This window comes from Amblyomma maculatum, chromosome 3 (assembly GCF_055883805.1).
Source record: "Amblyomma maculatum isolate TAMU_Amacu chromosome 3, ASM5588380v1, whole genome shotgun sequence".
NCBI classification, from domain to species: Eukaryota; Metazoa; Arthropoda; class Arachnida; order Ixodida; family Ixodidae; genus Amblyomma; species Amblyomma maculatum.
Genome location: NC_139346.1, coordinates 168469784 through 168495391, shown reverse-complemented (window position 1 = coordinate 168495391; position 25608 = coordinate 168469784). Strand labels below are relative to the sequence as shown.

Below are 25608 nucleotides of genomic sequence, written 5' to 3'. Positions count from 1 at the left end.
AGATGCATGCTCAATGGTGGGCCAGTGTGTTTTGCCGGCGTCGCGTTGAAGACGCCGAAGCGTATGTCTGTTACATGCTGAGTGCCACGTGTTTGGAATGGGCGTTCATTGAGGACTTCGTACGCCATGCACAGGTTGTACGTATTTCAGTTTTTGAAGTTGTCCGTCAGCGCATGTGCCGGCAGGGTACCGCTACTAAAGTGCAGTGTTTACTTCGAGGTATTTGTTGGCGTGGGAATTACACGCAGCTCTGAACCTATTTTGCTTCCTTCCGTTCTCCTTTACCGTTCTCATCAGCCTCTGTGCAGTTACCTTCGAAACGTCGTGCTATGGAGGTGTCGCTTCGTGCTTGTTACTCCTGCATGTCTCATGAAATCTTCATTTTGTTGTCGTCTGAAGTTAACTGCGGGTCACTGTCGATAAGTTCTTGGGGCCGGTTGCCTTAGGCCGAACACGAAGTCCACTTTTTTTTAGTAATATGGAGGTTATCGACGACATGGCGAACGATTTATTCAATTTAAGATACGCATCTACCTTAACTAGTAGATTAACATCGTCCTTTAGAACGTAGTCAGCCTGAATCGTTTGAATTACTTCTCATGAATACTTCCTGGTTTCAAGAGGTGTTGCCGGATTTTCGGAATGAAAGATCCCCAGGTGGTCGAAATTACTCCGTAGCCCTCTACTACGGCTCCTCTTACTCTGTTTCCACTTTAACTCCCACCTTCCTCCCTTCCTTTACGGCGCGGGTGAACCTATTATTATTATTATTATTATTATTATTATTATTATTATTATTATTATTATTATTATTATTATTATTATTATTATTATTATTATTATTATTATTATTATTATTATTATTATTATTATTATTATTATTATTATTATTATTATTATTATTATTATTTTCACAAACTTCGAAATTTCGAGCGATTTCTTTTAACTCTTTGCCGAAGAAATCAGCTGAGTCCCGCCTGAATTTGTATTTATGCAGAGACGAAGCACATTATAGTTAATCTGCTCATGTGCCATAAAAGCCGACACACCAACTTCTTTTACATAGGCAGCACTGCTTCGCTAGCACGCCAGAACTGTTTCTTTCTTTTCTTCTAGAAGTCGGTTGGTATTATATTCGCATGTGGCTTATGCTCAGTCGTATCTGGTCCGCGGCAGTTTAGAAATGCTACGACACTTTGACATATACTATTATCCGTGAGGACGAAAATCGATAGTTCAGAACCCCGTTTTCAGTGAGATGTACATGAATGAGCTCGATGTCATCAAGGAGGCCACAGCTACTACGGCGTCAACGCGGTGCAAGTCGGGAGACGGGGCTGAAATTGTGCGGATATTTGGAACTTTGCGGATGCTCACCAGAGCGAGCGATCACAAGGCGTTCAAGACGTGCTTCTCATCCCACCCACTCCACTGTGATTAATAAAACCCCTTGCTGAGGTTTCGCGACATTCTTCCTAGGCGAGTATCTTGAATAAACCATTTGTGTGATGTGTAAATCGCGGGGCCAAAAACCTTTAACGCCTATTCATTACTGGATAAATTTTAGTCTGACTTTATCCCCTGTAGTTCAGTCAGCGGCGCCAGAAAAGGGCGAGGTTTATCTACAGGAGAGACTAAGTTATTCAGCAGCAGTAGCAGCAGCTTTCACTTCACCACTGAAGCTCTCTTGCACTTGTGTAACCTCGACCTTTAGACCTATTGGGGAGACATTTTTTTCCCCTAACAACGCAAGAAACATGCGACACAGGATAATAATGAGTGAGGGGACAAGAATAGGACTGTCTGCATATGCCCTTTGTATCTCGCGATGCTGATTCTTTGCTCTTTTACATTAGTTGGATGCGAGTTCATTGACCTTATTGTTAGCGACATTTTAAGCTATATTGCTATAAACGTATCAGCTTCGTAGGCTGTAGACAGCGGTGCGCCTTAAAAGTGCACAAAAGGAAGAATTTGAAGCTGCTTGCGAGAGAGCGCGGCAGTATGCAGGGCGCGTAATAGCAGAATGCTTGATGGAACGCCGCTCAAATGACATCATCTTATGTAAAAGCGGCGTACTAATGCGCAAGTTTCTGTAGAACTTCGGCCTAATTAAACTACGCATATGACGTGTTAACTCCAGACTTGCGTGGTTGACTTGTGAGTTAGAATTTTTCAGGCTGACCTTAGTCGCCGCTTAGTTGTCATACCTTCTGCCACATGACTCTTGCAAAAGTTCCACGTTCCGGAAGTTTTCTCTCAATGCACTGAACATCCACGGACATCCAACGGAGTGACGGCGAAAAGGTTTTGTATTACGGCGGCATTACTATATAACGCCTTTTTCCGTCGCCGTCAGCGGGTCGTATGAAACGCTTCTTCCTTTTGTGCTCACTGAGTGCACGCCGGAGCGGTCACCAAATAATCCTGGGAACTAGAGGACGGATGTGCGTAATGGTCCAGGCGTTGTAAGAAAAAGGCTGTGGGAGCACGTAGACGGCGTCGGCGGCTTTGGAATCCGAATCCGACCATTGTGCTCGCGGAACAAACGGCGGACGTCGGTGTTGGCTGGCTTCCGCACAAGAGTACAATTGGACGCGCCGCCACCGCAGGAAAGAATCGATCAATCGGTCTCTCACCGTAGATCGTGTACACTTCCTTGCGGTTACTACGCTTTCAGACATGCGTATACCGGTTGTAAACGAAGCCTATCTCAGACGCCCTTATATGACGTCATTTCTTGTGCACTCCAGCCTAATGCTCGTATACTAGACGCTGTCTTCGGTACGTCCTTGCGAGTGTTGCTTTATCTTAATACGAGTGCCTCTACGAGCATCGTTGCTGGCAAGAGTGAGGATGTCGTTGGCCCTGTGGAAGATGAGACGTTGCGGAAAAGTTTCTGAGTGGTACCGACATGGATTTAAAGGTATAAGTAGCCGTGGAGGTTTCCCTCTTTCTGCATTTTGACGCAACGAGAATAATCTGTGTTCGGAATTGCTGCAGAATGACCGGTCTTCGTGACTTTAAACGACTGAAATACGGGTGCTGTATGCCTATCGGGGGCGGCTACAGGAACGAATCTTTCAGGTTCAACGCCGCAAACGCGTGGGCTCAGTAATGCTTGAAATGTTCGCTTCCATGTTCCTCTCAATCGGAATAAACCTCCAGTAAACTGCTCGCCGCAATTTATGGAAAATTAGCAGGTGCTTTCGCCAATTCCGCTTTTAAGCAGACTTAAGCGCATTTTTGCAACCTTTTCGCGGGCTGAAAGATCGATATATGTAGCATGCAATTTCTGCTTCTGTGTTACCGCGCTGCTTCACCAAAAATTTAGAGGGTCTCTTATACGTCTTTTAAAAGGAGAATGACGAAAGCCTACCCTTCCTCTCCTATCATTTGCCTCTCATTCTTTGCCCTTTATTGGCGTTCGTCGCAGTGCTACATCGCACAGCACACGGACGCCTCTTCGTGATGAAGGCGAAACGAAGAGGCATCCGTGTGCTGTGCATTGTCAGCGCACGTTAAAGATCCCCAGTGGTCGAAATTACTCCGTAGCCTTCCACTACGGCTCCTCTTTCTCTCTTTCCACTTTCAATCCCATCTTCCGCCCTCCCTTAACGGGGCCGCGGTTGAGGTGCCCACAGGAAACAAGTGACAGTTAGCGCGCCTTCCCATCCTATAAATCAGTCAATCAGGCAGCGGAAGTGGCTAAGCTACAGAGCCAGTAGCAGGCCCGTGGATTTTCTTTTCATTCTTCCTACAGCCACAACAATAACGAACAGAAAAAAAAAAATGACGACGATTACGGTACTTTTTAATGCGAAATTTGAGCGTAGCTCGTCAGCTGTTTCAGCTTTTCTATAGATTTAGGCAACTAATTCGAGCAAGGCATATATGTACAATTACATACAACTGGTTACGAGGGACAATGGCGACGACGGCGCGAAACCCAGGAACAGGCGCCAAAGAGCTTAATGCTGGAACGATGCCATTCGAGACATATTTTGAAAAGCGAAGTTTTTTTTTTTTTTTTTTTTTTTTTTACCGTGGTGAACTAGGTGTATATAAGCAAGCTACATCAAAATATGATGCTTTTCTCTGTGAGTGTGTGAATTCTCGGTTACTGCACATGTTACCCTGCAGTTCGGTGTGGGCGCTCGCATTATTCATGAATTATCTTTGCAGTGTGCACCATTTGTGGTCGCGTCTTCCACTTGAGCTGTGAAGCGTGCCTTTCATAATTGTTTCACACGAATGTAAAGGCGAAGTGTTGGTCACTTGTTTCTGTGGACACCTGAATCGCGCCGGAAGAGGAGGAAGAAAGGTGAGAGTGAAAGTCCACTTGAGCTCTGAAGCGTGCCTTTCAAAGTTGGTTCACATGAATGGAAAGGCGCAGTATCTGTCGCACTTGTTTCTGGGGACACCTGAATCGCGCCGTAAGGGGAGGAAGGAAGGTGAGAGTGAAAGTCCACTTGAGCTGTGAAGCGTGTCTTTCATAATTGGTTCACATGAATGGAAAGGCGCAGTATCTGTCTCACTCGTTTTCTGTGGACACAGCAACCGCGCCGGAAGGGAAGGAAGGAAGGTGGGAGTGAAAGTGGAGCTGGTTACGAGGGAAAACGCCGACGCCGCCGCGAAACCCAGGAACGGGCGCCAAAGAGCTGCGCTCTAAAATAAAGAAAAAATTAGAGGGTCTCTTAGATGTCTCTCAAGAGGAGAATGGCGAAAGTCTATCCTTCCTTTCCTATCGTTTGTCTCATTGTGTGTCTTTTATCGGCGTTCGTTGCAGTGCTACATATAATTATAAATGGTTTACAGGAAAGGAAATGCGCAGTATCTGTCACACTTTCTCCGACAAGCGTGCGTTTGGACGGTACACCATCGCTCCTGCGTGGCGTTCCTTGGCGCGTTCAATTGTGAGATTGCAGATGGCAGGAACGCTAGGCAAGATGAGACCTTTTACCGGCGTTAGGTGCAATGCTACATATAATTATAATTGGTCTGCAGGAAAGGATAGGCGCAGTATCTGTCACATTTTCTCCACGTGTGCGTTTGGACGGTACATCACTCCTGTCGCGTGGAGTTCTTTGGCTTGCGTTCAAGTGTGACATTGCAGATGGCAGGGATGCATCCCGCATTGGCAAATCAGAACGCCACAAAAGCGGCACACACTTTGTCCACGACAGCATGAGTCATTAAATGCTGTGGCAGGTGCAATGACGGCCTACAAAAGATAAAACTAGCTTGCGGAGGAGGCTAGCCTCCTCCGCAAGCTTGCGGTGACCTACCTATCCCAGCCCCATTAGGACCAGGACCAGCCACCTCCGTTGTAATAAAAATAACCAGCGTTCCACGTTGCTGTGAGAAACGCTGAGAAGTGTAATGGCAGGAACGCTGGACAAGATGAGACTTTTGGTTGGTCGTTTCGAATTTGGCGGCTGGTGACGTCACTTCTCTGTCGACCAATTAGGAGCGCCGCTCTCGCGGACAGCTTTTATATGATGCAACCTTCGGGGGTGACTGTTCCTGGCCCTACGGGGCCGACACTAGTAGGTCAACGCCGCTTGTGGCGGGGGCTAGCCTGCCGTCGAATTTTTATCTGTTGTAGACATTCACTCGCCACCGCTTCGTGGTGGACGACGGCAGTTGCGACGCGCGTCTTTCTCTCCCTATTCTTTTTCTTTCTTCTCTTCTGTCCGCACGGGGCAGTGGAGGTGGCTCAGCTACAGAGCCTGTAGCAGGCCCGTGCATTTTCTTTTTCTTCTTCCTACAGTGGTGGTGATGACAAACGTTTAATGATTTAAAAGGGGTGGAGGTATGCATGAGCCGGATCTTTGAAGATCCGGCCCTTACAGACGGGACCCCAGTGGCGTCGGTCGCTGCCCGGGCGCGTTCGGCCAAGGCCTTTTGAGCCTGCAGGTCACAGAAGCCGAGCAGGGTCGCCCTCGGTCTTTTCGAGGGGGGTTGGGGCGAGGAGGAATAGCTGTGTTGGATGGGCAAGCTCACACCATGTGGTAGATGTCCGAACACATCTCCGCACAGTGCGGACAACTGCCCGTGAAGGAAGGGTTAAAATGTTTTAGTGCTGCCGGGCACGGCAGAGCGTTGGTATGGAGACGGAGTACAAGCCACTCCTCCGTCGACCCATCAAAGGCTTTCGCCTTATTGAAGCAAGCAGCACCTGCCACCCTGCCCTCGCCCAGTTGATGTGTAGCCGAAGGCGCTGAACTTTCACAATGCACAAGCTGTTGTTGTGGCTGTAGGAAGAAGGAAAAGAAAATACACGGGCTTTCTACTGGCTCTGTAGCTGAACCACCTCCGCTGCCTCGTGCGGGCCGAAGATAGAAAGTAGAGAAGAAAGAAGAAGAAGAGGGAGATAAAGACGCGTGTCGCAACAGCCGTCGTTCACCACCTAAGCGGTGAGGTGGCGGATGCAATGACGGCCTACAACAGATAAAAATTTGGTGGCTGGCTAGACCCCGCCGCAAGCGGCGTTGACTTAGGGCCAGGAACAGCCACCCTCCATGGCCTCCACAAGTTGAAATGATGTTACGCTGATGATGCCTAATGCTGTCCACTTTTGGACCTGCGTACTTTTGGGAGCAAATGCGATGAATGCCACTCAAGCTTACGTAGGCTTCATTGTAATTCTATGCCTTTCTCCGGGACCGAATAAAGGGAAGGGAGGTAAGGAGTCGAATGTTTCTTTGTAATTTCGACCGCTTTGCTCATTTCCATTTATTTTGATTCGTGGCTCACTTGCTTCTCAAAAATGTGATAAGGCATCGCAAGAACCGTGACCAGTGTAACTTTACGAAATGGTCACTACAATAATTGCTGGCAGTACGGCACTATATGGCTTCATTTCCAGTACCGATTATTCCGGGATATAACAGCTGCGGATTAACCAGATCGTTGCTTTCAGCCCAGCTTGGACAACAGATTCGTCGCATTCGCTGGTCGGCGATTTGTGTGCATGCACTGATTTTAGTATTTCACGTTTCGTGCTGTGACCAGGTGGCGCTAGCGGCAAGAAGCAGCGCAAGAACTCCGAGGACCACCACCGGCGCAGCGGTGGCGAGCAGCACGGCGATGAGTCCCGTTACAAGCGCCTCGCCCAGGAGTTGCCTGGCTTTAACTGGCTAGAGCAGAAGATCATGGGCCACAGCGGCGCCAACTTCACCGACGCGCCGCCAATGTCCAAGCATGTTGCCAGGGAGGCGCCCGCGGCCACTGCTCCATCCCCTGAGGTAAGAAAGGCTGGAGTGGATAGGCGTGGTTGCATTACTAAAATAAACACGAATGCCCTTTGCAAGTGGCCCTGGCAACTACGATTCAATTGTTTTACTAATCGTATATACAGTGCATGGGAGGAGAAATTCGCAACGCCACGCAGTGAACAAGGGGTAAGGGTGAAGCTGCGATCCAGTAGCTGACGTTTCTTCAAAAGCACCCGCTTTGGCCCTTGCGAAGACAAGTTGTCAAGGCGATACGTTGGCTAGCAGACTTAGCCTGCCTCCCGCAGGTTGTGAATTTTTCGCTTACTTCACTAATACGTTCTCTTCCTCGTTTGAATTATACAACCCACTGGGCAGTGTGCATGCTTTGAGGGACTGTGTAAAGGGGTCTTCGTTGTAGTGAAGCCTTCCTCACAGGGAAATGGCCCCGCCACTACTACTGAGTGATTGCGGCATTCAACTGCTAATCGCAAGAGGGTTACGTGCTAGCACAGGCGGCCGCTTTTTGATGGAGACGAAAAACAGGGGCCCATATGTTGAGTGATTGTCATTACATGTTAATTAACCATCCACAGGTTATCAAAATTTCTGAGACCCTAAATATAGAGTCCCTCATAGTGTGAGTCGCTTTTGGGCGTTACACCCTATAAATGAAACCAAGCTTGCAACCAAATATTGAGGTTGCTTGGAGAAAGGCAAATTTCTCATTTCGCCCCACCCTGCCGTCAAATTTCTTCTTAACTGACAATACGGAATCCATTCCTTGCGTACATATAGGTGCAGTACGATATACAAAACTTGTCTGCCACTCCTAACTCTGCCTCTGCCAGCTGGGAATTGGTGTCTCTTTCAAGATTTTCTTTGTAGCCTAGAAGAACCATGTGATTGTCAGTGCACTCGAAGCATATTTAAGGTGGCGGTCCCACTCCAGCGGTGAAGAGACGACATTTTTGGCGATATTCATACGCCTACTGCGCCTCACTAGTTTAGTTTATAAATATGACTTTGATATATTTGTAAAGTTTATTTCCTCTCCTTTCTAATGGTGCATTTGGTTTATAAATAGCTGCAACGATGTTTAAGCTGTAAAGGAAAACACAAAGGTAAGAAACGGCTTTTCAACTCTACTTGTCTCGGGAAAAGCAAAATTGTGCAAAATCTTTTGCAGCTAGAGAAACACCGTTCGAGATGTTTTGAGATTAGATGTTAATGAACAAAGTTAAGCATTTTTATTACTGTGTATCGCATAGTTTATTAGCCACGCGCCTGTGAAAAGTGTATAAAACAGGTAATTATACATACAATAACTTTCAAGATACGCATTCTGCTGCGGAGATTTTTTGCGCAGTTGGAGGTCGTACATAGTTCGCTTTTTCCTGAAAATATCATCTGTCTGCTTCATTTAGTGTAAAAGTTATTTGTGATCAAACTTTGCGTTTTTTTGCAAAATGGCTTAAAGTATATGCTAAACTGTTCAAGTAATAAGCCCTTATCTGTGCTGAAATTTCACGTGGAAAAACTTTGCACCTCGCTGTCAGAGGATAAGCATCGGTTTTGTTCTACGACTCTCGAGGAATGTGCACTGTCAGGATGATTTCAGCTAATTTTTTCGTGGTTCACTTGAAGCGCGCGAGCTCTTCATGAAATATTTTAAGCATGATTGAAATGCTCCATGGCTTGTTTGTTTCTGGCGAATATAACTTAAAGGTTCGGGCTTTCGTTCCCTTATTCAACCGGTAACAATTATCAACTACAAAGTCAAATAATAGTAAAATAACAGAGCCATGTGTGATAAACGTAGTAGGTAGCGCCATCTATGAAATTTTATATGCACTAAAATGTCGCAGTTCAGAAAAATTACGAGGATGGCGCCACAAACACCCTGAATCGAGGGGTATTTACGAGAGGGTATTTTGCTTCTGCAACGTTTTCCCTGTGCCCTTTCTTTTCCATCGGGCGAGAGAGGTAAACACTGGCGAGTCGGATCGAGTGGTCGGATCGAACTGAGGTGCAGGTACTTCGCGCACTCAGGTGCTTCGCGCATGCACAGTAGCGCTACTTGAAAATAGTCCCTTGACAAATGTACACTTGCTTGCTTTGAGATTTATTTATCGCCTCGAATTAAGTGTGTCATACTGTTTGTGTGCCGAAACGTTGCCGGCTAAGGCTCTCGCGCTACTTACTTACTCTACTTACTCAGCAAGATATAATCGTGGCGGCGATATTGAAATTTTTTTTTCTGGTTTTGTTTTGTAGTCTTGTAGCGCCCCTCGCGCCGCGCTTTTATCACAAACAACGGCACGGCGCTGGACAAAGAAGAATTTGGCACTAAGCGTCTCAGTGAAAGCAGCGAAAAAAAAAAAAAAAAAGACAGTTCGAACCCGAACGCTGTCGGAGCTGGTTATTCCTCGTCTTAGCTCCGCCACAAAGCTATCTTCAGATGTTCGCGGTGTTAGCATATATTGTGAGGATGTGGAATTTAGACTTTTTTTTTTTTCCAGTGGCAAGAAGGAAAAATATCGTCCCCTTTCTACGATAAAATGAATAGTAGGGCACGGAACTATAACACTGCATAAATTAATATAATATAATTTCAAAGAGCGTCTCCCTAGGAGAAATTGCACGAATACTTGTACCCTCTGCCACTTTACTGGTACAGATAAAATGTTTCGACAGTCTGTCAAGTACAACTTGAAAACCTGAACTTGCACAAGCATGCCTCTTCAACCTTCCCACTGAAGTTCCTATATAGCGCAACAGTGCAGGCTCCAAAGAAAAGGAGAAAAAATGATATAGTGGGCAGCCGAAGATAATCACCAGCGTTTCAGTCATGTTTTTTTTCTTTCCTTTTTTTTTTCCGAATGTTGCGTTCCGGTGATGATAGTAAAGGTGCCGCAGTAGCTGCCGGGGATGTTTTCGGTGAATGGGCAAGTAGGAAACAGCCATGTGAAGCTTCTCCAATACAAAAATGTGATGTTGAATCGGGTTTTGCCACTGCATTTCCGTCATTCCCCTCACTAAAAATTAAAAAAAAAAATGATGAGGCTCAACGCTGCTGAACCGAATGTCGAGCTTAGCTCAAATGAGAGAAACCACTGTAATCAAGAGTTCGACGAAATGCAGTCTGATCAGGTGGTGGCATAAAAAAATATACAGGCTCATTGACCAAGTCAAAGTTTCATGAAAACGTACTATCGTTTCGGCAGCCCTACAGCTTCCTTGTTCGAGAAACCAGACAAAAAGCATTCGTTTATATCTTCTTCAAATACTTTGACTTGATCAATGGCCCTATATATATATATATATGAGAGAAAACACTGAATTGGTTTCCCGTTTGATGTTTTTATTTGCGCTTACTTTATTTATTTTATACGTGCATGATGTCCCGTCCTCTTCCCAGGTAATTCCGCTTCTTGGAGGGGGATATACCGCGGATTGTCCGAAGCATTACGGCGTCTAGGGTAAACCGTTGATGCATTCGGCAGGGAAGCTGGTTTGGCGTTCATTTTGCTATAATGCTATACTTGCCTAGCATCGCCTGCTACCGCGCTTTGCCGCTGTGGCCGGGGGATTGGAGAGTTCGGTCTAGTTTGCCTGGGCACAGTGAAGACGGCGATGTTGCTATGGTGATGGCTCTGTTTACGATTCTTAGAAAAACGCGCCACTCGCGCAAGTGAGCAACAGAGCTAACGCTCTAAAAGCCCGTCGGCAGGCAGAGCGTTTCCAAAAGAATGGGGCCCTTATCTCGAGTAAGGTAGATACCGTGTCAGCCAGGCGTCCTCTCACCCGCCGTCTCAACGCCCAATTTGTTGACTTTATATTTGAATCTTGTTTGAAGCAACTCTACTTCCTGTGCTCTGAAAGGTATCCGATCATGTTAGCAAAAGTGACATAGAAGCGTGTGAGAATTTCGAAGCATACGAAGAACGTGCTTCCGTTTGACCACATGAAGCAAAACCGCTGTACTGCATTGGTATGGACAAATTCACAAATTATAGCACATGCCAAATCTGACCGAACACGATCTGATCTATGCGTCTAATCGTTTGGCATTTGCAGGAAAACATTTGGTAAGCATGGGCGCTCTTGCATGGAGTAAAAATTGGGCTCTGATTATTATGTTGCAAATGTGTGAATGTACAAGTGCCACATCACGAAATCATTTACTACCAACATATGAAGCCAAAAGGCGGGCTCAACACTAAAGTATACTTGTTGCATACTTGTGTGCGCCCTGTAAAATGAGTACAATAAAGTAGGCTACAAGCTACAGTAGTCCACCCAATATATTGGTTCAGAAAGCGCATACATCATCACGGGAAGCTGCAGCAGGACAGGGCAGCGTCTTCCATAGCATGCTACTTTTCACATCAGATTTCAGTGTCGAGTGAAATTCTGCAGGAGAAAAATGTTTCTAGGGGATTGATTGTTAAAATTTTATTCTAATTGCCTGAAAATACTGTGTTCCTTTAATTGCGCGTGCACACACACACACACACACACACACACACACACACACACACACACACACACACACACACACACACACACACACACACACACACACACACACACACACACACACACACACACACACACACGCACGCACGCACGCACGCACGCACGCACGCACGCACGCACGCACGCACGCACGCACGCGCACGCGCACGCACGCGCACACGCACGCACACGCACGCACACGCACGCACGCGCGTAAAATAAAATGAAGACTGTGGAGCATCCAACTGGGAGTGGGGAAGTGGCCGCCATAAGCGCCTAAAAAACTGTCCCCGTTAGGTCCTTTCTTCTGACAACCTTCCTTTACAACCCCTTCTCCCCTTCCCCCATTTCCCACATAGTTTAGTGTGAATGCGCCTCCTCAGTGCCGAAGAGAGCATGAATACATGCCGGCCTCCTGCGCGATACATAGCCTCTTGGTGGGTTTCACATCTATTTCGGAATATCGATTCTTCGCAATCATTCACTTATTTGCACATTGTAACTTACCAGCTCTAGTTTCCAAGATTGGACAAGCACGAACAAAAAATAAACAAGGGCGACTGTTGACTGAAGTTCAGCTAATTATAGCTATATTATCATATTTGTAATCACGTTTGATAAAGCAAATTTCTGGTGACCGCAAGAGCTGACAGCTTCCACTACAGTCAACGAGTGTTCCGATCCTTACTATATTTATGGCATCAACAATAGGGAGGTTTAGAATATGGTACCCCTACCGCTTAGGGGGACAGGGCAATAGCGCGGGTGACAGTAGGAGCACAATTCTCTATTATAGCGCGCACGCTCCGCTATTACTCTATCCCACTTACGGATTAGCTCGCTAATGATCACTCGATTGCACAGCCCAAAAGACGAGGATCAAAAGAACACAAGACAGGCGCCGACTTCAACTAAGGTTCATTGACGAAGTGTGCAGAAATAGTGCCATTGGCTTTTCCTTTTCACTCGTACTAAGATTGCACTGTGCAATCATGTTGACACCCTGTTTTATTTGTGTTCAGTCAAGCTAGCCTACTGCAGTCCAGTCCAACCCCCTCACGCTCCGCGGGTAGGAGCAATGTTCGTGGCTCTACAGCGGAAACTATACTTCGTCTCACAAGATATCTGCAGCACTGCGAAAGGCAGAGGAGCCCTTTCAATTGTGCTCCTAAGTGCCTCTAGCCTGTGGGCACTATAATAGAGAATTGTGCTCCTACTCTCACCCCCGCCAATTTGGGGGGGGGGGGGGGGGGGGCGAGAGGCGCTTAGAAGCACAATTGCCTATTGTACGCGTGGACCGGCTGGGGTGCCTCTGCTTTTCGCTGTGCTGCAAACATCTTGTGAGACGAAGTATAGGCAAGAGAGGGAAGCCTCTTGTCCAATTGTCAGGGCGCGTATTGTTCGAAGTAGTGGTGCTGTGGGTTGAAGAGGGGAGTTCAATGGGGCAGCCCATGCTGCTCAGGACGGGGACAAAAATCCTCCCCTTCTCTGCCTGGACACTGCTGTGGAGCCGCAAAAGTCTTTGAAAGTCCACGCAGCAACACAAGAAAAGCGTTCAGGCAGCTCAAGTCGAGAGGGCTGAGTGGCTGGATACTCAATTTCTCAGTCATGGATTAGTGGCGTAGCCTGGTGGCAGAATCTGAACTACTTCCAAGATGGCGACCGTAGAACCGCCACCTTAAGGCAAAAGCCTCCCTTGGCTCACGTGGACCGTGTGCAGAAAATGTGATCAGAAAACCGTCCATCACAGTGCCACTTAGAAAATCTGTCATCTCGACTGGAAATTGAACCACTATTTCTCCGATCCGCAGCCGATCGTGCAAACCACTACCCCACGCCAGGCGGGCGAGAAATATTCTCCTTGTCTAGCGTAAGGATGATAGTAGTAGTGAAAAGGATGCTGTGATAGCAATAGTCTTGATTGACAATGACGCTGTGTTTCGTTTACTATAATGATGTTAGCGATAATGATGATGATGATAGTTCCGAAGAAAATGGCGCTGCATTCATAAACAATGCTGTAAAGTGGTTTTCGCCATTTCCGCTCTTAAGCAGACTTCAGCGCATTCTGCAACTTTTCTATTCGTCCTGGGCTGAAACCATCTGCGTTTTGGCTAAGGCTAACTTCGTTGCCACAACCAGGCATTTTCCATTATCACTGCTGGGAGTTCAAGCGCTCATCGACGGCGGATGACCCCTAAGAGGCAACAGTTAATTCGATTAGAGCAAGGGAGGATGCAACCGTTCATCCAAAGAAAGCAACAGCTTTAAGAATATAAAATCTGCGCCGGGTCGTACAGCCGACGTTTGGAATTGAACGGGAGGTAGGGCTTCATCTGGCGACTGGGATCGAACCGGTGTTAGGGATCGAAGCAGGATTAGGGATCGGACCGGCGTTAGGGATCGAACTGAGGAATGGATCAAACCAGGGGGAAGATGTGGAACCGGAGACATCCATCCCTACCCTTGTTTTGACCTCAGCTGCCTCTCGTTCGATGCCTACTCTCGTTCGATCCCTTCTCCGGTTCGATCCCAGGTCCCAGTTCAATCCCATGCCCACGTTTAATTCGTTCAATCCCAGACTCTAGTTCAATCCCTACAGGGATTGAACTAGAGTCAGGCAGTTCAATCCCTACAGGGATTGAACTAGGGATTGAACTGCCTGGGCGTGGGATTGAACATAGGCCTGGGATCGAACCGGAGAAGGATCGAAGCAGATGAAGAGGTCGAACCAAGGGTAGGCGTGGATCTTTTTGTTTACGAGGCAAGCGATCTGTCTACTAGACAACTGTTGGAATTTTACAAGTAAACTAAAATTCCAAATACTGAGGTTGTGCATGAAGCGCGGAAGATGTACATGAAAGCCAGTCGCTATTTCCTGAACAGTTCTGGTTATTCGAGCAGTACTTAGCTGTTTTATTGTTAAACGCGTCAGCAGCAGTACTTCATATGTCCTTCAGTCCGGACGGCAGAGTTGTAATGGCGTCCGTCGCGCAAAAATTGGGACCAGGGCCGTATGTGCATTAACGCGCGGCGGCCTGCAGCCGGCACTGTCATGATCATGAACTTCTATCGCTTCCTGCACTGCCTTTTTTTGGCGCCTAATTTGTGGATGTATGATATCTTTGCGTGCAAGGTTACACAACGCCGCCCTTCGTTGATTTAACGGCGCCGCGAGGAGGACCGGCCGTTCAGCACTTTAGATTAACTGTGCTTCCAGACAGTATGAAACCATAAACTATACTTACAGTAACGAAATGAAATCGCGCATATATTTTCCATACAGCTCGCAAATTACCCGTGAAAGTGTTAATTTTTGTGTACTATTACGGACTCCTGTTAAAAAGTTAGAAGAATTCAACGCTGCTGAACCGAATATTGAGCGAAAGCAATAGCTGCGGGTGACCGAGCATTCTTCTAATTCTTCTTCTTTCCCAGCCCACACATAAAAGCCCCGCTTTAACCAAGCCGTATGAATGCGCCTTAGTGGCCTAGAGAGGTAACGAAATGCCAAGGTCCTGGCAGGCTGATTCTAACATAAGCGTCCCATGTGAAACGAGAGACCCAAGTAGGCAGCTCCTGCCAGCCCACATATAAAGCCCCTCTTTAACCAAGCTGTATGAACGTGCCTTATTGGGCTCTAGGAGTAACGTGAATGCCAGGGTCCTGGCAGGCTGGTTCTGACATAAGCGTCCCATGTTAAACGAGAGACCCAAGTTGGCAGCTCCTGCCAGCCCACATATAAAGCCCCTCTTTAACCAAGCTGTATGAACGTGCCTTATTGGGCTCTAGGAGTAACGTGAATGCCAGGGTCCTGGCAGGCTGATTCTAACATAAGCGTCCCATGTGAAACGAGAGACCCAAGTAGGCAGCTCCTGCCAACCCACATATAAAGCCCCTCTTTAACCAAGCTGTATGAACGTGCCTTATTGGGCTCTAGGAGTAACGTGAATGCCAGGGTCCTGGCAGGCTGGTTCTGACTCAAGCGTCCCATGTTAAACGAGAGACCCAAGTTGGCAGCTCCTGCCAGCCCACATATAAAGCCCCTCTTTAACCAAGCTGTATGAACGTGCCTTATTGGGCTCTAGGAGTAACGTGAATGCCAGGGTCCTGGCAGGCTGATTCTAACATAAGCGTCCCATGTGAAACGAGGGACCCAAGTAGGCAGCTCCTGCCAACCCACATATAAAGCCCCTCTTTAACCAAGCTGTATGAACGTGCCTTATTGGGCTCTAGGAGTAACGTGAATGCCAGGGTCCTGGCAGGCTGATTCTAACATAAGCGTCCCATGTGAAACGAGAGACCCAAGTTGGCAGCTCCTGCCAGCCCACATATAAAGCCCCTCTTTAACCAAGCTGTATGAACGTGCCTTATTGGGCTCTAGGAGTAACGTGAATGCCAGGGTCCTGGCAGGCTGATTCTAACATAAGCGTCCCATGTGAAACGAGAGACCCAAGTAGGCAGCTCCTGCCAACCCACATATAAAGCCCCTCTTTAACCAAGCTGTATGAACGTGCCTTAATGGGCTCTAGGAGTAACGTGAATGCCAGGGTCCTGGCAGGCTGATTCTAACATAAGCGTCCCATGTTAAACGAGAGACCCAAGTTGGCAGCTCCTGCCAACCCACATATAAAGCCCCTCTTTAACCAAGCTGTATGAACGTGCCTTATTGGGCTCTAGGAGTAACGTGAATGCCAGGGTCCTGGCAGGCTGATTCTAACATAAGCGTCCCATGTGAAACGAGAGACCCAAGTTGGCAGCTCCTGCCAGCCCACATATAAAGCCCCTCTTTAACCAAGCTGTATGAACGTGCCTTATTGGGCTCTAGGAGTAACGTGAATGCCAGGGTCCTGGCAGGCTGATTCTAACATAAGCGTCCCATGTGAAACGAGAGACCCAAGTTGGCAGCTCCTGCCAGCCCACATATAAAGCCCCTCTTTAACCAAGCTGTATGAACGTGCCTTATTGGGCTCTAGGAGTAACGTGAATGCCAGGGTCCTGGCAGGCTGATTCTAACATAAGCGTCCCATGTTAAACGAGAGACCCAAGTTGGCAGCTCCTGCCAGCCCACATATAAAGCCCCTCTTTAACCAAGCTGTATGAACGTGCCTTATTGGGCTCTAGGAGTAACGTGAATGCCAGGGTCCTGGCAGGCTGGTTCTGACATAAGCGTCCCATGTTAAACGAGAGACCCAAGTTCGCAGCTCCTGTCAGCTTGGGGTCGTCTACGGGAGGTGGTGGTTACCGCCGGGCTACGCTGACGGCTCAAACTGCGATCAGTATTGCTTTCGCAATAAAAATCCACATATTCATACGCAGCAAGCATGTCGTCATTAGGTGGTGACACAACGGTGTGCAGCAGTCCTTCCGTTCGTTTTAGTGCTGACACAGGATAAACATTCAGTGCTGAAATCTGCACATGGGCTGATTATCCTCATCCTCCCGCAGTTCTGTTTGGTGGTAAAACTGTGCCTTCGGGGACTAACCGTGGCTGATGGCCATTAGCACATTTGGTGTGACACTTTTCTGCATCACTAATATCAGCACTTGTTTTGCTGTTATTATTTGTTCTTCACTTCGCATTTTTCTAGGGGTACGCTTCGTAGTTTTTATGATCAGGCTTATCTCAAATCTCTGCACTTCATCCATGCTTATTGCATATTGTCCGGACCTTATAGACATGTACTTTCTTTCATTTTGCGCGCACAGAAGACCGAGCAGAAAACAGCGGCGCCCACCCCGGAGCCGAAGCATGTATATGCTCCAGACACCGATATCCTGCGGCGCTCGATGTCTATGTCAGAGATCCAGGATGACTGTTGTGAGGAGGATGGCGTGGACGAAACACCCGTGTTGGAGGCCACAGTCATGTAAGTTGATCTTCTATATAAGCTGAAGCGTGCCCGAAATAAAGCGCCCCGTTGGCTTGGCCTAAGTGTCTTCATATCTGTCGTGCATTCGTTTTTGCGTTATCTCGTGGTTCCTATTTTTAGAGCATGTGCTGAGGGTGCTCGCTGCCAATTCCCACTATACTTGCAGGCAAGTTTTAGTGCGTAGCACTACTAGTCGCAATCACGGATTTCACCGATGTCTGTCCGAAGCCGCTCACTGTCTCTCTCTTCGTGAACTTTAAGTGAAGAAAAAGAAATTGGCGACGCGTGTGTCGCGCGGTTCGGCATTAAGGAGGCGGAGCGGCCGCGCAGCTGCAGCAGAATTCGCTATCTCTCTCTCTGTCCGTCTTGTCGTGAACTTGAAGGGAAAGAGAAGATGGCGACGCCCACATTACGCGACTTAACAGGGAGAGGGCGGAGCAGCCGCACAGATTCAACCAGTGAGAGAGTGGGGCATGTTACAGTTGCGGACCTCGCTGCCTTCACCGGGCCACGTTGTACAAGCGTGTTTTCCTCCGGACTGAGCAGTCGTGTGTCGCTCGCGCGTCCACAACTTCGGCATTTCTCCCCTCGCATCAGTCACTCCTCAGCCTTCACGGACAGCAGACGTGCACACGCGCGGTGCACCCTGGACCTCGGCTCCGAGCTGCTCGCCGCGTTGGGAAGCAGCTTGTGCTTACCTTCTCGCCTTATCTGGCGCTCGCCTTTAAGCGCATTTCACTGCTCTTGGATTACCTTTCTTCATCCTGGAGACCTTCTTTCATGCCCGGAATATGTTGGTGCAGAAACTCTGGAGCATCTGTTTTGTTAATTCCCTACATTCTCCTCAAACCTCTCTCTCCCCCTTTGATCCCACTCCAGACCTTTCAGGTTCAGAGCAGTGCATTCCAAAGAGGGATGCAATACATCGTGCCTATTTTCGCTCATTTTCAATAAGAAACACTGAACATAGTGTAAGAAAAGCTGAGGACGCGGCTGCGCCGCGCGTTTCCTCCGCGTCGCAATGGATGAAGCCGGGCCTTCTGGCACTGTGGCGCAGGCTCGCCGTGCTCAATGTGCTGAAGTACAACGATTACGAAGGCAGCGGGAACGCGACTGTACAGATTCTGATATTGCAGTTAAACGGCGCAAGAACCTATAGAAGCACAAAGAATGAAGAAACGTGCCAAGCGTGCTCATGCAAAACGAAGCATAACAAAGTGTAAAATGCATGAAAAATATAGCACGGATAAGCAGTGCTACGCACCTACTTTGCATTTGATTAACTATGTAAATCGTCTGTAATTTGTTAAGGCAAGGGAGCCAAGGCTACGGGGGCGTTCCTTCCGTCATTGTGTTACTACGCCATGTAGTTCTGGCATAGCTGGCATCAGGTGCGGTCCTCCTTTAGTTGAAATAATGGCTTCCGAGCCTCCAACGAAGCAGAAATGTCTTTCTTTACAGTACTTAAGGTCTAAGTGAACGTATATTCACTGTTAATCAATATCGCGCGCTACGTACACTGCCGAAACAAGCACATTGCGAAAGTGCACGAAAACCGACGGTAAACGCAGCAGCAGCAGCAGACGTACGCTTCCGGAGATTACTGGCAGACTGCGCAGCCAGTTTGCACGATGTAAAGTGACTTTAGCACGGTGTCACGTACTGATATTAAAATGCACTACACTAAAGTTGTACTGGCCTATATTGTACATTCTTGATGTGATAACAATATAGGCACTTCTATAATAATATGATATTGCCGCGAACTGTTTAAATCTCTATTTGTTCCTGTTCGACAGCCGCTGGCATGCTGCGTTATCGTTGTTATTCTGGCGCATTTATCAATTCTGTATCCCGTGTTTGCTCATGCTCGTTGTCGCGATACGACGCGTTATCATTTATTTGTCCCGAATGATGCGCCGAGATCTGTCTCGAAGATTCCGACCAGTCGCGTATGTTTTTACAATGTTCCAGGTTGTGCTAGTAACAGTTTGTGACGTTATCTAGATGGTTCGAAGCCGCCTTTAAATTGAGCGTTGATGTGTGGGCAGGCATTCTTTGTTCGACGAGCACGTTTGTAGCTATCGCCGCCGCCGGGTTGCTTAGTTCTTTTGCAAGCGCAAGTCAGCCCAGTAAAGAGTCAACTTCAGTACCATCAAGCCTGTGTCTTCTTTTGGTGTCAACGGCCGCGTCACCACTACGTGTCACGATCAGTGTAATTTATCAAGGGACTATATTCTGCTGCGCAGTGAGCTGATGCGTTTTGGCTCTGTAGCTTTTGTTGCCACAGAAACTTGTCTGGGAGTATGCTGCTTCGAATGCGGGACTGGATTTGTATATACGCAGTGAAGTTAGCGTAGGCAATTGAAGAAAGATATAAAACTAACGTACGGGCAGAAAGGCTCTCGTCACCTGCGTCAGACCACGGTCGCTCTTGAGAACAGCGCATCAAAAGGCTTGCTCTCCCTCGGCACCGGCCGTGTTCAACCGAGTAATGACAGGCGCGTACCGCACGTTGTACATGCGTGTGTTGGAGACAACAGACAATACGAGCGCGAAGAGCTCCAACGTAGGGGCGCACTTCTCGGCCCTCCAGCATGTTTCTGAGCACCTAAAAGCTGTCCTTAGCGGGTGTCCCTTGTGTATCGTGTTCTTTGTGTCCGTGTTTTTACAGCTAACAAAATGATGCCAACAAGACATTACCAACTAGCCCCACTTGAGGTTTTAATCTGAAAGATGGTGGCTGGCGTCGTAAAAAAATGCGTTATTGTTATTTTCTCGCTCAGGAACCCTGGGATAGGGAAATGCGACAAATAGCCAAAGTCTGAGCGTCGTTAGAGAATGCTGATCGATTCACTGCTAAAACCGATAATTGCGCATTGTACTGCTGCTCGGTGCAACTGCACTACTGAAGGCGTGGCTGGCACATGACATATCTATATTTTATTACGAGATGGGGTTCCCATTAAATCAATACCATTTGAGCAGCCGCCTCACAGAAGGTTCGAGGTTCGGTCCCCTGTGCCCCAATGGGTGCAAGATTTCCCCTGGACTGGTGCTCGGATATATCTTGGATGAAATAACTGGGTAACGGATCTTCAACTGCGCTTTGAGTAAATGAAAAAAAAATAATAATGACATGAGCCGTGGGTCTCTGAGCTAAGAGGCCCTTGATTAGTGAAGGCCAGGCCATCCTGGCCTGGGAGCAGCCTCCATACCAATCTCTTTCTCTATGTCCATGCCTTGTCGCCCAGCACACCCGTAGGCGGCGCCGTTGCCAAAAGCTGGGCATTTTCACAGGAATGCTGTCGTCGGTAGAGTATCGCAAGCAGTCTCTGATTAAGCGCCCCTTTTTGTCGTTTCGGGTGCGAATGAATGTGAACAGAGCTGAGCAGCACCTAGGTATTGCTTCGCGGTGAGAAAGTGTGATGCCGGCTTCGTGCGGAGCTTCAGTGAAGCTCTCTGTATCCCTGCTTCATTTGTGTCGGTAAACGTCTTGCACAAGTACCGAGGCATCTAGCACAAATCCTGGGCGCAGTGCTGGTTCTGTGCTGGCATTGTGTGGCCCTACATAGGGACGGACATTATAAACACAGTACCAATATAGGGCCCAACGTTTGTGCTGCCTGTTGCTAAGCGTGGCTCTGTATCCAATCCATCCTCGCGGATTTCATTATTGCGCACTCGAAGCACTTCGGAAAAAAGTCGTGCCCATTCTTGATGACCTTCAGTCCTGCAACATGCACAACCCAATACCATCACCACGGCAAAGGCCTACGCACTCTCTCTTTTCTAAGCTAGAAGTTGTCTCCTCAAGCTCTTCCATGCGACATTTGTATGGCCACAATGTCATCACTTGATGTTTGCCAATTTACTGCGGTAGACACCGAACATGTTCGCGATACCGCAGCTCATCACCAGCACCCCCTTTCTTTCCGCGCTTGCAACAATAAAGACCTCTGACCTCCGTCCCGTACAAACCGCCCAGCCTCGCTAACTTCTACCGTCGAAATCATTCACGCCCTCGACTTGACCTTCTTCAAGATGCTTGCTCATGATTAGCATCTCCGATTTTTCTGGCGGGCCTTTTAGCCCTGTGGGTCAGATAGCTTTCCGTTTCCCAGATTGCCCCTTTGTAGGGTGTCTTCTACCTGGCCATCGCTACCCACCCTGTCGACCCAAAGAGTGAGGTCGTCAATGTAGAGAGTGTGGCAGAGGCCCTCTATCTTTCTGAGTCGTTCTGGTAGTCCGATCATTGCAAGGTTAAAAAGGGTAGGGTACAGCATTAAAGGCCGCAGCGGAGATAATAGCGGCCCACTATAGTCGCCGCCTGCTGAAGTTTGGCCTCAATATCTCCAAGCGAGCCCTGCATGGCCCACAGGATGATGATGATGTTGTCGGTGCATAGAGCATGCTGCATGCCTGCGACAGAACTCAGCTTAGCTCAGCGATTCGAGCTTTAAACTTTCTGTTATGTTTCTGCCGGCGCCATCGGCGAAGGCATCCAAGCTTCGCAGAGGTGGAGTAAGTGGCTGTGTACACCCGAGAGCATCTCTGAGAGATGAATCTTAGTTTCGGTGGAGCAAAGGTGTGAAACCAATTGTTGGAACCTGAGGTGTAACCCCGCTTTGTAACAGATGTGTTGTCGAAGTTTTGCCTGAATTTCGTCCATTCTAGGAGACGGGCTTGGGTTGTGGGTTTGAAAAGTGGGCTAGTTTAGACTGCGGTATTAATAATGCAGTGGTCGCTGCCAAGGGCTTTCTCGATGTCGGGCCAGTCAAATGTATGGTCTGGACAGGTGCTCCTTGCCACGGAGTTACCAAGCCGGGTTTGATGGAGAGGGTCAGTGTAGAGGCCCAGCGTGAATGCAAGCTCCGCCAACGTGTGCCCTCGTTTTTCTTCATGGTGGCAACCCCACAGCCGAATGGGGGCGTTGAAGTCTTCTACAGTCTGGGAGCCTACATGTGGCGCCGCCGCGGCACATGTAGGCTCCAGACAGGAAGGGGCCCCGCCCCGCGACTCTCGGCAATCGACTGAAGAGGTCCGTTAAAGTAATATGTTGCAATTAAGGGGAACAGTATACATTGAGAATATAAAGTGGTGGGTCCTGTTTCGCGGTGCCTCCGTACGGGACAAGCAGCACTTGCAACTCTTAAGAGGTTCAATTCCAATGCAACATGACCTTGCGAATTATAGAAGGGAGTACCTGAGCTGTCGCCCTAAAAATTTTGTCCACGCCAGGACTCGAACAACTGTCCTTCCGTGTCCCAGCCGAGCACACTATCCACTACTCTACCTTGACATCCTGCGAGCAAGTCCGTTATTCTTTTTGTCTAGGGGAAGAACACTGGGCGGCTTTGAGGTAAATTAAAAAATAAAGCATGAAAAATAATAATACAGTAAAATTAAATAAATGGTTTTAAGAATTAAAAATTACAAAAATAAAAAAAATAACAAGAGATGCATCTAATGCCGCTACAACACCATCAACAAGGCTCACGCTTTCGCGTTTCCTCTGTGCGAGTTCTCAAGCACACATTTTTTTCTATGCGTTGCCTATAGAAGGCACGTGGCGTAACAGAGCGGTGATTTCCTAAAATTTCTTTCATTCCGCAGTAAAATTCAATTGCAAGGCTGGCGTGTGTACCCTTGTCGCGTTCATCTCCCCTTCTTTGGCGCGAGTCTTTGGCGCGAGGTAGGATGCTTGAAATACGTAATGCAGACTTGATCATAATGTTTCAAAGCAACAGGTTCAATTCCTTTTTCGACTAAATACAGGGGACTTCGTAAGATCACCTAAATAAACAAGCATCCCTAAATGCAGCGTATTTATAAACCTTTTAAAGTACGGTACGAAATACCTCGACAGTCACATGCGTTCTGCAGTCCCATCCTCGGTAGATGTACCACGGTACCTAAAGTATAACATGGAAAAGAGGCAGCGATCATAATGCCCGCTTTTATCATTACCATATTGAGTGACCCATATTTCCCAAGTGAAAGCTCGGCCTCCGGCATCTGTCTCATGATTTATTTCTCCATAATAAACAGTGCCCAAGCAGAGAAGCACTGTGAAATAAATTGATGTCTCCGAAATTACAGCATTATTGATATAAAGAATTACAAAGCGCAAGTAAATGAAACTCACTTCTTTCAAGAATGTCTCTTTTCAGCAGCTGTGTCTAGTCCTCCTAGATATGTACGCGGTTTATAAAGTTGTCCGCTAAATGTATGCAAGGCCTGGTTTCATCTGAAATGACAATTTATCAATGTATTAGAACCAGGAGCCTTATGTCCGGCGACGTTGTCTGTCATAAATTCGCTCAGTTTCCAAGGATGTGATTGGGTCATATGTCGACAGTGACGTAGAGGAGTTGCCAAGTGCGTTGGTCACGTGACGTGGAGAACTGCGTGGCGGGCTGGTCGCCAGTTCGCAGCTGCTCTTGGCTGTGTGCGTACGTGCCTAGATAGCTCCCTGTAACATGTTGGAATAAAGCCAGCTAAACTCTTTGTGTCTCCATCGTAGTGGAGAATCCCTGTAAGTTGAGAAGGCGACTACGATAGTTTGCAGCCGACGATACTCCACATTCAACTTCACAGCTTGATCTTATGCGTTAAGCACCTAATGACAGCGAAGGAGAAAGGAGATCGAGTGAAATTCAGACTTCGATGCTATTACATTATCAATATGTAATGTAATTACATTAAGTGTGGCTTAGGTTGTACCAGTGATTTCAGTGATTTTATTCCGCATGATATTGAGCAGCTCCAATGTTGTGGCAACCCCACCACGCCCTGTGAATTCCATCTGTCAAGAAATAGCGAGAGCAAGGTTGCCACGGCAACAAAGACGAGTTTGGCAGGCGAGACGTTGCCTTCACGGGCGTAAGCCTTGGGCTGCGACAGGAAGAAATAAATCGGGTTTAAAGAAAACTGCAGTCGGCATTGTACATTGGATTTGTAATAGTGTTCTTCTCTTTCTTTTGAAAACGTCTTTCGATCTCCAGACGCGTGTCTGTTTACTGGCCAATGTCAATGATCGACAGAAATGAGAGGCGGGAATTTGTTACATGAGAAATACATTTAACGACTTATATCAACTCAGTGTGCTCAGAATGGCACACATTGGCATCAAGTGTTTATAGAGGAGGCTTACAAGCAGTCAGCGCTATAAAGAATCATTGGAAGAATAAATCAGTGAACCAGTCAGTAAGCAATTCAGTGCTTTTGGCCACTGCAAGACATTCAGTGCTTGTAAAGATTATGGAATGGTACTCCTTTACGCATATTTGTTCTGTACGGGCGTCTCTTCAACAGGGCTTTGATGTCGGCTGACATTTGGTGCATTGACATATCACGGACACGAACACATCTGAGCCTGAGCACACACGCTTGAACGTGCGCTGCGTTCGTCTTAGTGTGAGGAAGAGAGGACTCTGGCCAGTCTCTTGACGGTCGGCATTTGTTATACTTTCTTCGGTCTTTGTTCTCGCCCCTTTTGTTTTTTTCTGCACCCCTCTTGTATACCTTTCTCTCTATTTGTGCGTGCGTGCGCGCGTGTATAAGCTTTGAACGGGTAAGATTTTACCTTGTGCTTTGTGAGCAACCTTGATCATGTCCGGAAATCATAGAAGTAGGCTTAACGAGAACCCTCCTTTGGTCTCATTGTCTTACTTCGTCCTCAGGGTGCAGATGTGAAGCTGATATGTACTTTTGTGAACAGCAGACTTTCCGTACCTATGTCACATGTAGCGAGCGATGCTGAAAAGCTTCTGGTGTTCTTTCTTCAGTTTCTCACTAAATGCGCAACTGATTTAAGGTAATGTAATTTGGCCGCGAAGCTAGAAGCTGGCTGATCTTTACTGGTCTTAACTGGAAGTTTACGTTAAAGAACACGATATTAAACTCATATGGTTTCTTTATTCGAAGTCCGCCACACCGGTGAGAGATAAACTATCTGCGGCTTTTTTATCTAGGACAAAATTCGCGGAGGAATT

At 47.5% G+C, this 25608-nt stretch overlaps 1 protein-coding gene across 4 annotated transcripts in view; it reads left to right on the top strand.

Moving 5' to 3' along the window:
• LOC146196824 (uncharacterized) overlaps positions 1-25608 on the top strand; it is a 219165-nt gene that overhangs the window by 177969 nt on the left and 15588 nt on the right. For all 4 annotated transcript variants that reach the window (XM_084598549.1, XM_084598547.1, XM_084598546.1 and 1 more), the window contains exons 4-5: positions 7018-7250; positions 17448-17608. In XM_084598549.1, the coding sequence (XP_084454675.1) occupies positions 7018-7250; positions 17448-17608 (394 nt within the window). The remainder of the gene's footprint in view (positions 1-7017; positions 7251-17447; positions 17609-25608) is intronic.